Source organism: Lepidochelys olivacea (assembly GCF_965140295.1).
Source record: "Lepidochelys olivacea isolate rLepOli2 genome assembly, chromosome: 28".
NCBI lineage: Eukaryota > Metazoa > Chordata > Testudines > Cheloniidae > Lepidochelys > Lepidochelys olivacea.
Window position 1 is genome coordinate 1769824 of NC_140438.1, and position 12795 is coordinate 1782618.

The window sequence follows — 12795 nt, forward strand, 5'->3', positions numbered from 1 at the left end:
CCCGCAACACCCCACCACCCAGAGTGCACAGCCGGAAAGGCAGAGCACCCCGAGGGGGATGAGTGTGTGAGGCCTGACGGTCATGACGCCTGGCGGTTACAGGAGGTGGCTGTACGTCTCATGGGCGACGGTAGCTTACGGGTGCGGCTGTACGTCGCTGCAACTCTGTGAGTGTGTCTTGGCCGGGTGCGCCTGTATGTCCCTTCCACAACATGGAGGCCCTGGTACTTTCACAAGCGCCTGTGCGCATTTCCCTGTACCCCTCCTGTCCGCCTGTATGTGGACACCCGAACCCGGTCCATGAGCCTGTGCGCCTGTACTTCCCCGTGAGGCTGGAAGAGTTGCAGGGACCGGCCGCGCGCCCCTGTGCCAGGATGTGCTCACGCACACGTTGACCCGCACCCCCATTTGAACGCCTGTATGTCATGTGGGCCCCTGAACGGTACTTGGTAGCATGCAGGGCGCATGTGTGGCCGTGTGCGACATGTGTTCCAGAGGCGGCTGTATAGTCGGTGACAACCTACACAGCGCATGAGCGCCGGTACCTGACCAAGTTGCCTGTTGGTTATGAGGCTGCGTGTGTGTCACAAACGTGTCATGTGGATGCCTGAATGTCACACGGCTGCCTGTCTCTTATTTGTGCGCCTCTGTGATCTGTATACAGCTGTACATAACCTGTGCGCCTGTAGGTTACAGTGGGTGGCTGTAGGTAACCTGTGCACCTGTACGTTACGGTGAGTGGCTGTACATTAGCTGTGCGCCTGTATGTTATGGTGGGTGGCTGTAGGTAACCTGCGCGCCTGTATGTTACGGTGACTGGCTGTACGTTAGGTGTGCGCCTGTATGTTACGGTGGGTGGCTGTAGGTAACCTGTGCGCCTGTATGTTACGGTGGGTGGCTGTAGGTAACCTGCGCGCCTGTATGTTACGGTGGGTGGCTGTAGGTAACCTGTGCGCCTGTATGTTACGGTGGGTGGCTGTAGGTAACCTGTGCGCCTGTATGTTATGGTGGGTGGCTGTAGGTAACCTGCGTGCCTGTATGTTACGGTGGGTGGCTGTACATTAGGTGTGCGCCTGTATGTTACGGTGGGTGGCTGTAGGTAACCTGTGCGCCTGTATGTTATGGTGGGTGGCTGTAGGTAACCTGCGCGCCTGTATGTTACGGCGGGTGGCTGTACATTAGGTGTGCGCCTGTATGTTACGGTGGGTGGCTGTACATTAGCTGTGCACCTGTATGTTAAGGTGGGTGGCTGTAGGTAACCTGTGCGCCTGTATGTTACAGTGGGTGGCTGTAGGTAACCTGCGCGCCTGTATGTTGTAGTGGGTGGCTGTACATTAGCTGTGCGCCTGTATGTTGTAGTGGGTGGCTGTACATTAGCTGTGCGCCTGTATGTGATGGTGGATGGTTGTAGGTAACCTCTGCGCCTGTATGTTACGGTGAGTGGCTGTATATTAGCTGTGCGTTTGTATGTTATGGTGGGTGGCTGTAGGTTAGCTGTGCGCTTGTATGTCATGGTGCACAGTTGTAGATTGCGTGTGCGCCTGTATATTACTGTGCATGGCTGCATGTAACCTGTGCACCTGTATTTCATGGTGTGTGGATGTACAGTCCCTGTGCGCTTGTATGTCACGGTGTGGGGGTTTACATTACCTCGCTCCTGTACATTACGGTGCATGGTTGTCCATTGTCTGTGCACCTGTATGTCATGGTGTGTGGCTGTACATTACCTACCTGTATGTCATGGGGCACGGCTGTATGTTACCTGTGCGCCTGTAAATCACAGTGCATGGCTGTCCGTTAGCTGTATGTCACTGTGTGTGGTTGTCCATTTCCTGTGCGCCTCTGTATTGTGCACACGGCCGTGTGTTACACGTCCGCCTGTATGTCACCTGAGCGCCTGTCCGTCTCCTGCACCCAGGCACCTACACTTCAGCTGGACAACTGTGTGCATCCCTGGCAGACGAATGCCATTAAGAGGCCACAAAGGGGGTGATCTTTGTGCACCCCAAACCATGCCAGTCGGCACCCAGGCGCGCTAGGGGGCGGCCATCTGGCCCCAGGGGAGGGGCAGGGACTTTGCTCACCTGGGTATGTCCTCTTCCCCCATCATCTCCTTGGGGATGGGGGAGTAGCGCCGGGGGGAGGTGGGGGTCATGGCTTGTGGATAGTCAGTGCCCAGGTAACTCTGGTGGCTGATTTCATTGTCCAGGTGCTGGGAGTACGCTGTAGCGGGGAGAGAAAAGCGCGGCGTTACGGGCGGAGATGCGGCCAACTCTGGGGTGGGGCGGCTGTTCATGCCGAGGTCCCGCCATGCTCCCTGCCCCACAGCGCCCCCTGGGGCCAGCCCGGCCTGCCCCCGGCTGAGCCCCCCACCCCGCCCCCCCGCAGCCCCCGGCAGTTCTCACAGGTGGTGATGTCGGGCGGGGCGTAGGAGTCGTTGAGGTACATGTTGGTGGGTTTCGCCACCTTCAGGTAGACGACGTCGTACGTGTTCTTGAGGGCGGCCACCGCGTCCTCGTGCATCACGTCCTCCAGGCTGACGTTGTTAACCTGGAGTGGGGGGGACATGGGGTCAGACCTATGGGCCCATCTGCCCCGGTATCCCACCTGCCTCTTCTCCCACCTCGGGCCCATGGGCCCATCTACTCTCGGCAATATCCAGTGGCAGGGAGTCTTGCAGAAAAATTCTGTCCCGGGGACGCCCCCCACCCAGCTCAGCACCCCACAGATAAGCCCCACCCACTCGGCTTCCCCCCCGATGAAGGCTCCTCCCTCTCAACTAAGCCCCTTCCCTCAACTAAGCCCCTCCCCAACTCTCTCCATTCCACTAAGCCCCTCCCACTCAGCTTCCTCCTCTCAGTTAAGTCCCCCCCTCAGCTTCCCCCGACATAGGCTCCTCCCTCTCAACTAAGCCCCGCCCCTCAATTAGGTCCCTCCCCAACTCTCTCCACTCAGCTAAGCCCCTCCCACTCAGCTTCCCCCTGACATAGGCTCCTCCCTCTCAACAAGCCCCGCCCCTCAATTAGGCCCCTCCCTCAACTCATTCCACTAAGCCCCTCCCACTCAGCTGCCCCCTCACTTAGGCTCCTCCCCCTCAACTAAGCCGCACCCTCCGCTAAACCCCTCCCACCCTGCTAAGCCCCTCCCACCCTCTACTCAGGCCCCTCCCCGCCCACCCTGGGGCTCAGTTAACCCCTGCCTGGCTGGGGGGAAGACTCACCGCCAGGATCTTGTCCCCAATCTGGAGGCGCCCATCCTTGTGGGCGGCCCCCCCCTCGATGATCTTTGTGACGTAGATGCTGTTGTCCCCAGGGATGTGCTGGTTGCCGACGCCCCCTGCGATGCTGAACCCCAGACCTGAGCCGGGGGAGGGGAGAGAGATTCAGAGGGGGAGATTTTCGGGGGTGGGGTGGGGGGGCAGGCAGAACTGGGGAGAGTCAGAGAGAAGGGGATGAGGGGGAGATCCCAGGGAGGGGTCTTTGGGACTGATCTTTGAGGGGGGTCCCTCTGGGGAGCATGGGGTGATGATGGGGTTCGGGGGGATCATGGGAAAGAAAGGGGGGACTTCTGCCCTAGGGAGGGGAATCCTGGAGGGGGGGGAATCTCCAAGGAGGGAGTAGAAAGTGGTGGGGGGCTGTCAAGGGGGAGCATGTATGGGGGGGCGGGGATTCCAGGGGGACTCCTGGCTTTGGGATGTGCTGGGTCCAAGGGGCTCTCTCCAGGATGGGGGTTATCCGGTGGGGGGGGCGGGTCTCTCAGTGTATGGGGGGGACCAGGGGTTTATTGAGGGGTTCTCTTCAGGGGTTCCTTAGTGGGGGAACCAGGGGGTGGACAATGGAGACCCTGGCTCTAGGGGGGGTCTGGGGTGTTCTCTCAGGAGGCCTCAGTGGACGGAAGCAGGAGGGGGGGCTGGTGGAGCAGGGAGTGTATGTGACCCCCAAGTTATCAGGGTCTCTCCAAGGGAAGACGGGGGGTTCATAGGGACATCCCCAGCCATGGGGGGGGTCTCTCAGAGGGAGGATCTTTCCAAGGAGCTTGGGGGGCTGTCCGGGGTATCCCAAGCCATGGGGGGGATTCAGGGGGGCTGTCCAAGGGGCTCCCCGGCTGCAGGGCATCTCTGACCTTTGGGCCCCTTGATGAGCTTCACTTCCATGACCTTCTCGGCCAGGGCCTTGCGCCGCATGACGTAGAGACGCACGATGGAGCCGGCTTCCTTCAGCGCCTCCACCGCCGTGCTGTGGGTCACCTCTCGCACGTCCACGTCGTTCACAAACAGGATGCTGTCGTTCACCCTGGTGCAGGGACACGGTCGGGGGGGAGATCAGGGGGTCTCACGGGGGCCGGGGGGCCCCGGGGCGATTGCGAGCGGGTGCCGGGAGCAAGCGTGCGAGACACACGTGCTGCGAGGATGGGGCGACGGAGGAGATATGAGCGACCGGGCAAGGAGCCCTTGGGCGGGTGAGCCATGAGCAACTGGGGAATGAGTGTGCAAGGAGTGACAGCATGGTGAGCGTTTGTAAGCCTCTGCAATGAGTGGTTGTGCGATGAGTGTGCAATGACCACCCGGGCAATGAAAGATTGTGAGCATCTGCAAGAGCGATTGTGCAAGGAACAACTAGGAGAGTCTGCCGTGAGCAGTTGTGCAAGGACCAATTGTGCAAGGAAGGAGCCGGAGAGTGTGCAGGGATCAGTTGTGCAAAGAGCGATTGTAAGCCTGCGCCACAAGGGATTGCGTGATGAGGAATTGTGCAAAGAGGGATTGTGATCACAGGCAATGAGTGTGGGGTGAGCAATTGTGTCGTGGGCGATTGTGAACATCTCCAGTGAATGACTGTGCAATGGTGAGTGTCTGCCATGAGCAACGGCGTAATAAGTGTGTAACAGGGAACAATGGTGCAAGCAGCAATTGTGAGTACGTGCCACGAGCGATGCGGTAAACAGTGTGCAATGAGCAATTCTGCAGTGGGAGAGTGTGAGCACATGAGTGTGCAACGAATGCTTGTGCCGTGAGCGGTTGTGCGCATTTACAATCAGCAAGTGTGCACTGAGACATGGTGAGCACCTGCCAGACTGTGATTGGGCCCGTGCAATGAGTTTGGCAGGAGTGCGACAAACACGTGTGAGCAGGGGCCACGAGCACGTGTGCAAGGAGGGACTGTGAGTGTGTGCAAAGAGCGCGGGGCGAGCGATTGTGCAACGATGGCAACAGTTTGCAACACGCGATTGCGTGCCTGCCACGAGCGATTGCACGATGAGCGTGCAACGCGCAAGCGTGCAATGGCTGTGTGCCATTGTGCCCCAAGCCACTGTGAGCGCACAAGGGTAATGAGCAACTGGGACCAGGCAATGAGTAATTGGCCAAGTCACCAGGCGCCGGTGCCAAGGAACGGTCAGCAAACCAATTCGCACGCGTGCAAGGAGCGATTCTGCAAACGATCGTGCGCGGGATCGTGCACGAGGAGGCCGGGGCACATTCAATCAGCCTCCGGGGGGGTTGTCACCCCCGCAGCGAGGCGTTGTGTGCGGGCGTGTGCATGGCCACACAACCCACCCGCTGCACCGGCTCAGCGACCTCGCACACCCGGCTCACCCTCGCTTCCACGCCCACGCCGAGCCCGCCCCGCTCCCCAGCCCCTTCTCCGCCCCCCACTCCCCCCGCGGGTACCTGAGGCGGCCGTCCTGAGCCGCGGCTCCCCCAGGGATGATTTTGGTGATGAAGATGCTGGGGTCGTCCCCAATGTGGGGGTTGTCCGTGCCCCCGGCAATGCTGAACCCCAACCCGGAGTTACCCTGGAGGAGACACCCCCAAAACCTGTCAGTCGCGCTCCAGGGGCTGCGGGTCGGGAGTGAGGGGCACCGGCAGGGCTCGGGGGGGCAGGGCTGGGCTGGCAGGGGGCTGCGGGTCAGGAGTGAGGGGCACCGGCAGGGCTGTGGGGGGCAGGGCTGGACTGGCAGGGGGCTGCGGGTCGGGAGTGAGGGGCACCGGCAGGGCTCGGGGGGGCAGGGCTGGGCTGGCAGGGGGCTGCGGGTCGGGAGTGAGGGGCACCGGCAGGGCTCGGGGGGGGGCAGGGCTGGGCTGGCAGGGGGCTGTGGGTCGGGAGGGAGGGGCACTGGCTGGGCTGGCAGGGGGCTGCGGGTCGGGAGTGAGGGGCACCAGCAGGGCTCGGGGGGGCAGGGCTGGGCTGGCAGGGGGCTGCGGGTCGGGAGTGAGGGGCACCGGCAGCGCTGGGGGAGGGGGTGCGAGGCGTTCGTCTGTGGGGTGCTTTACGCCCCAATTCACCCCCAAGAAGGAGACGGGAACGCGGAGTCTCACCCTTTCTAACGTGATTTCTTCGTACTCCATCTCCCCCTCCGTCCCGTTGACCTAGACAGAAAGGGGGGGGGGGCGCGTGAGAATTGGGCCCCCGCACGGCAGAACGAAGGACAAAGAACGAAAGGGTGAATTAAGAGACAGAAAAGATCCAAGGAACTCGGGGAAAAAGACAAGAAAAGCCACAAGATCTATTTGCCTGCATCATACAAGAACCCCCCATCCCCCCTCCAATTCCCCGGGGGGGGATCTTCCACCCCCCACCCCCCACACACCTGGGAAAAGGGGTAAGAACTACCGAGAGGCCTCTCTGTTGAACAGAAGCAGCCAGAGGTGAGTTGTGGGGGGGGGGGGGGAAGGTTTGGCGGCTGGGGGGAGTCTGGGGGGAGGGGAAGATTTGGAGGGGATTTTGGGGGCAGGTCAGGGTGGGTTGGGGGAGATTTGGGGGGAAGGTTTGGGAGTTCAGATCAGTGGTGAGTTGGGGGGGGGAAGGTTGGGGCAGGGGAAGGTTGGGGGGAGGGGAAGATTTGGAGCTGATTTTGGGGGGAGGTCAGGGTGGGTTGGGGGAGATTTGGGGGGGCCAGAGATGAGTTTGGAGGGAAGGTTCGGGGAGTCAGATCTGGGGTGAGTTTGGGGGGAAGGTTGTGGGCTGGGGGGAGTTTGGGGGAGGGAAAGATTGGGGGAGAGTTTAGGGTGGGTTGGGGGGGATGTGGGGGAAGGTTTGCGGGGGTCAGATTGGGGTGAGTTTGGGGGGCAAAATTGAGGGCATTTGGGGGGAAGGGAAGTTTCGGAGGGAAGTTTTGGGGGGAGGTCAGTGGGGGTTGGGGGAGATTTGGGGGGGTCAGAGATGAGTTTTGGAGGGAAGGTTTGGGGAGTCACATCAGGGTGAGTTTGGGGACAAGGTTTGGGGGGGTCAAATCAGGGAAGAGTTGGGGGGAAGGTTTTGGGGGCTGGGGGGAGTTTGGGGGAGGGAAAGATTTGGGGGGGGGAGTTTGGGGTGGGGGGGACGGATCCTAGTGATCAATGTGCACCTAGGAGGAAGCTGCACCGGTCCGGAAACTAGGTCCCCCCCAGCCCCCCAAACCCCCCAGCCCCCCACTTGGCTACTCACATACGCCGGCGCCTCCAGGGTGTCCGTATTCACGATGACCGGCGGAGAATTCGCCTGCAGGAGAGGAGGAGACAAAAGCAGGAGACCCCAGCGTGAGGCTGGGGGCATCTCAGCAGCTTCCCCGCGGTGCCACCGGCCCCCCGAGATACCAGATCCCACCCCCAGGGGCTGAGACACCCCCAGACCGGAGCCAAGTATCCCACCCAACCTGCTTGGCCTTGGGTTCCCAGCGAGCTCGCGGCTCCGGTCCCCCCCGAACGGGTGGGCGAGACCTGGGGACTTTTGGGGTGGAAGAAAAGATCCCCCCAACTTTATGCTGCGCCCCAGCAGTAACCGCAGTCCAGCCGGGCTGGGGGGGGCCATGACAGCCAGGGGGGCACCCTGAGCTGTCTAACCGAGCCCTGAAAGTGACCCGCCCCCCCAAATATTCAACCCATCAAGCTCCAGAATGAGAGCTTGTGAAATGTCACACCCCAAATGATAAAGCGGCCTCGAGAGCTCCTCAGGTTTTGCCCCCCCAAAGAGTGAGGGAGCCCCCCAAAAAATCTACACCGAATCAACACCCCCCCAAAATTCATGGGACACCCCCCCCGCGAATATCCCCCTGGCAAAAAAACAGCCCAACTATTCCCCTGAAACCCACAAAACCATCACTCAAAACCGCCACCCCCACACACCGGGAGCACCCCAAAATTTCACGGCAGCCCCAAAGCGCCCCGTGAACCCCCAAACTTGACATCTGCGACCCTTCCATCTAAAACCTCAGCGCCACATTGGATCTCAGGGCTGGGGGGAGCCCAGGGCCGGGCTAACAGGGGCTGCGGGTTGGGAGTGGGGGGCACCGGCAGGGCTGGGGGGGGCTGGGCTGGCAGGGGGCTGCAGGTCGGGAGTGGGGGCACCAGCAGGGCTGGGGGGCCCAGGGCCAGGCTAGCAGGGGGCTGCGGGTCGGGAGTGGGGGGCACCAGCAGGGCTGGGGGGGGCAGGGCTGGGGTGAAAGGGGCTGCAGGTCGGGAGTGAGGGGCACCGGCAGGGCTGGGGGGGCAGGGCTGGGCTGGCAGGGGCTGCGGGTCGGGAGTGGGGGCACCAGCAGGGCTGGGGGGGGCTGGGCTAGCAGGGGGCTGCGGGTCAGGAGTGAGGGGCACCGGCAGGGCTGGGGGGGGCAGGGCTGGGGTGAAAGGGGCTGCGGGTCGGGAGTGAGGGGCACCGGCAGGGCTGGGGGGCCCAGGGCCAGGCTAGCAGGGGGCTACGGGTCGGGAGTGAGGGGCACCGGCAGGGCAGGGGGGCGGGGGCAGGGCTGGACTCTGGATGGGGGAAGGCCCCACCCCAGAGGTGGCTGCATCTCAGCCCAGGGACGGGGGAGGGGGGCATGGCCGCTCTTCCTTCCCTCGCTGGCTCCCTAGCGACCTTCCCAGCTTCCCCCGCCCGGTCCGCCGCCTCGGCAACGGTAACCATGGCGATGCCAGGGAACTGGGACCAAGTACCGCGGGGGGGGAGTTGTCGTGGCAACGAGGGGACCGCCACAGACCATGGAGCTCTAGGGCCGAGGGTTGTGTCGGCTGATTAAAAAGGCCAATTAATGGGGGGCGGGGGCAGAATGGGGCCTGTCCCAGCTAGGGGGCGCCGGCTCCCATCCAGCCCCAGGGCAGGGACTGGCTGGCTCGGGGGTCCTGGCTCCCAGCCCCCACCGTTCTAACCACCAGCCCCCGCTCCCCTCCCAGAGCCAGGCAAAGAACCCAGGAGTCCTGGCTCCCGGCCCCCCCATCTCTAACCACCAGCCCCCACTCCCCACCCAGAGCCAGGGAGAGAACCCAGGAGTCCTGGCTCCCAGCCCCCCCTGCTCTAACCGACCAGCCCCCACTCCCCACCCAGAGCCAGGGAGAGAACCCAGGAGTCCTGGCTCCCAGCCCCCCCCCCATCTCTAACCACCAGCCCCCACTCCCCTCCCAGAGCCAGGGAAAGAACCCAGGAGTCCTGGCTCCCAGCCCCCCCTGCTCTAACCGACCAGCCCCCACTCCCCATCCAGAGCCAGGGAGAGAACCCAGGAGTCCTGGCTCCCAGCCCCCTAACCAGTAGGCCCCACTCCCCTCCGCAGCTGAGGCTGCTCCCTGCGTGGGAGGCTGCGTTTCAAAGCTCCAGCGGAGAAGAGGAGAGAAGGGACAAAATGTGCCTAACGGAGGTTTCATATTAATTATTCAGAGCCGCTAATGACTCCAGCAGAGCCCGGCTTTCCTCTGGCAGAGCCCAAGGAACTATCCAGAGCGACGGGCCAGCACCACCCCAGAGGTGGCCACATCTCGGCGCCGGGCAAAGGGTCCCCGTGTCACCGGCCGCCCCGCCCCAGAGGTGGCCGCATCTCAGCGCCGGCGAGGGGTCCCCGGGTCACCAGCCGCCCCGCCCCAGAGGTGGCCGCATCTTGGCGCCGGGCGAGGGGTCCCCGGGTCACCGGCCGCCCCGCCCCAGAGGTGGGCGCATCTCGGCGCCGGGCGAGGGGTCCCCGGGTCACTGGCCGCCCTGCCCCAGAGGTGGCCGCATCTCGGCGCCGGGCGAGGGGTCCCCGGGTCACCGGCCGCCCCGCCCCAGAGGTGGCCGCATCTCAGTGCCTCTCCCTCCCCCCACTTCCTGCAGCGGGGCTCAATGCGTCAGCTAACTGGGACAGCTGGAGGGTCCCAGCGGGCCAAGTATCTAGGGCTCGGGTGGGGGAGTTGCTGGTCTTGGATGAGAGCCCCCCGCCCACTGCCCCAGGGCGGCGCTGGGGGGAGGGAGCAGGGCGGGGGGCTCGGTGGGGGGCGCTCTCCCCTGGCAGGCAGGGCTGAGCACTAGGGGGCGCTGTGGGCCAGGGAGTGGAGTGGGGTGGGGGCTCAGCAGGGGGCGCTCTCGGCTGGTGGGGGGGGCTGGCCCCAGGGCGGCACTAGTGGGCGCTGTGGGGTGGGGGGCTCAGAAGGGGGGGCTCTGCCCCAGCAGGCACGCCATGAACCCAGGCGTCCGGGACCAGATCTCCCCAACAGCTGAGATGCCCCCACCCCTCTGCTCCCCCCAAAACATCCTGCCCAGCCCCCCCCCCGCCGCTCTGTTCAACACTTGACTTATTCAGCAGCCCCTCCCCCGCTCCCCCATTCATAGGCAGGGATGGTGACGTCAGGCAGACATCCCCGTGACGTCATGACTGATGCCCCCGCCCCTGCTCCATTCATGGCTCCCCTGCCCCCCCCCAGCCCTGCCGGTGCCCCTCACTCCCGACCCGCAGCCCCCCAAAAATCCCACCCTTCCCCTGCCCCTCCAATTACCCCCCACCTCTCTCTTCCCCACCCCCCTGCTTCCCCTCACAGCCTACGCCGGCCCCCAGCCTTCTCCCCCAACCCCCCGGCCTGTGCCCCCTGCCTGGTCCCATCCCCCCCTCATTCCCCCCCCCGCCAGCTCCTCCTGTCAGCCCCCCAGATCCCTGCCCCCTCCACCTCCCTCCCCTGCGACCCCTTCCCTTTTTTATCACCCTCCCCCAGTCCTCCCTCCCTCACTAGCCTGCCTCACCTCCCCCACACCCCACTATCCTCTCTCCCCCCTCCCCTCCCCCAGCTTCCTCCCCTTCCCCTCCCAGCTCCTCCCTCCCCCCACTATCCCCCTTTCCGCCCCCCTCCCCCCAGCCATCCCCCCCCCCGGGTCCCCTCCTCCTCCTCCTCCCCCACACATCCCCCTTCCCTCCCCCCTCCCCTCCCGCATCCCCCCAGCTCCTTGCTCCCTCCCCCCCACATCCCCCCTCCCCCCACTATCCCCTTTCCCTCCCCCCTCCCCTCCCCTCCCGCATCCCCCCAGCTCCCTGCCCCCTCCCCCCACTATCCCCCTTCCTTGCCCCCTCCCCGTCCGGCATCCCCCCAGCTCCCTGCCCCCTCCCCCCACAATCCCCCTTCCCTCCCCCCTCCCGTCACACATCACCTCCCGTCCCCCCCATCCCCTCCCGCATCCCCGCAGCTCCCTGCCCCCTCCCCCCACAATCCCCCTTCCCTCCCCCTCCCGTCACACATCACCTCCCGTCCCCCCCATCCCCTCCCGCATCCCCCCAGCTCCTTGCCCCCTCCCCCCCACATCCCCTTCTCTCCCCGTCCCGCATCCCCCCAACTCCCTGCCCCCTCCCCCCACAATCCCCCTTCCCTCCCCCCTCCCGTCACACATCACCCTCGGCCCCCCTCCCCTCCCGCATCCCCCCAGCTCCTTGCCCCCTCCCCCCCACATCCCCTTCTCTCCCCGTCCCGCATCCCCCCAACTCCCGTCACACATCACCCCCGGCCCCCCTCCCCTCCCCTCCCCTCCCCTCCCGCATCCCCCCAGCTCCTTGCTCCCTTCCCCCACACATCCCCTTCTCTCCCCGTCCCGCATCCCCCCAACTCCCTGCCCCCTCCCCCCACAATCCCCCTTCCCTCCCCCCTCCCGTCACACATCACCCTCGGCCCCCCTCCCCTCCCGCATCCCCCCAGCTCCTTGCTCCCTCCCCCCACAGATCCCCTCCTCTCCCCGTCCCGCATCCCCCCAGCTCTCTGCCCCCTCCCCCCACAATCCCCCTTCCCTCCCGCATCCCCCCAGCTCCTTGCCCCCTCCCCCCCACATCCCCTTCTCTCCCCGTCCCGCATCCCCCCAGCTCCCTGCCCCCTCCCCCCACAATCCCCCTTCCCTCCCCCCTCCCGTCACACATCACCCCCGGCCCCCCTCCCCTCCCACATCCCCCCAGCTCCTTGCCCCCTCCCCCCCACATCCCCTTCTCTCCCCGTCCCGTATCCCCCCAACTCCCTGCCCCCTCCCCCCACAATCCCCCTTCCCTCCCCCCTCCCGTCACACATCACCCCCGGCCCCCCTCCCCTCCCGCATCCCCCCAGCTCCCTGCCCCTCGGGCCCCCCGCCGCCCCCGGTACCGTGGCCCGGCCCCGCTGCCTCTGGGCCCGCCGGACGTTGTTGAGCAGACGCCGACCCATCTTCTTGGCGTACCAGACCGACACGAACATGGCCCCGGTGCTGGGGGGGGGGGACGGGATGGGCCCCCCCTTCCCGGCCCCCCCCCGCTGCAGCCCCCGCCCCCAAAGGGGGATGGGCAAAAGCCCGCGGGGGGAGGGGCTAATCTCCCCCCTCCGCCTCCAGCAGCCGCCCCCCCCGCGTGTCCCTCGCCGGCTGCAGGGACCCCCCCCACGCCCGCCGATCCGCCACCGGCTTCTCCTCCGCCGGCTCCGAAGTGTGGGGGGGGGGCGATTTTTTTTTTATCCCTCCGCCCCCGGCGGCCCCGGCTCCCCCCCCCGCTCGGCGGCCCCTTCCCCCATCCCGCGCCGCAGCCGGGGGGCCGGAGGGCGCCGCGGATCGCGCCGGGATCTTCCCTCTGCGCGTCTGACGGAGACAC

The 12795-nt window shown here is 65.2% G+C and overlaps 1 protein-coding gene across 5 annotated transcripts in view; it reads right to left on the reverse strand.

Moving 5' to 3' along the window:
• DLG4 (discs large MAGUK scaffold protein 4) overlaps positions 1-12795 on the reverse strand; it is a 90398-nt gene that overhangs the window by 11118 nt on the left and 66485 nt on the right. For 4 of the 5 annotated variants that reach the window (XM_084616272.1, XM_084616270.1, XM_084616271.1 and 1 more), the window contains exons 3-9: positions 7422-7475; positions 6314-6364; positions 5666-5790; positions 4123-4292; positions 3221-3357; positions 2406-2550; positions 2085-2223 (exon numbers count right to left, since the gene is read on the reverse strand). In XM_084616272.1, the coding sequence (XP_084472398.1) occupies positions 2085-2223; positions 2406-2550; positions 3221-3357; positions 4123-4292; positions 5666-5790; positions 6314-6364; positions 7422-7475 (821 nt within the window). Of the gene's footprint in view, positions 1-2084; positions 2224-2405; positions 2551-3220; positions 3358-4122; positions 4293-5665; positions 5791-6313; positions 6365-7421; positions 7476-12319; positions 12450-12795 lie in introns of those variants that run through there. The other variant, XM_084616273.1, reaches the window with a different exon arrangement.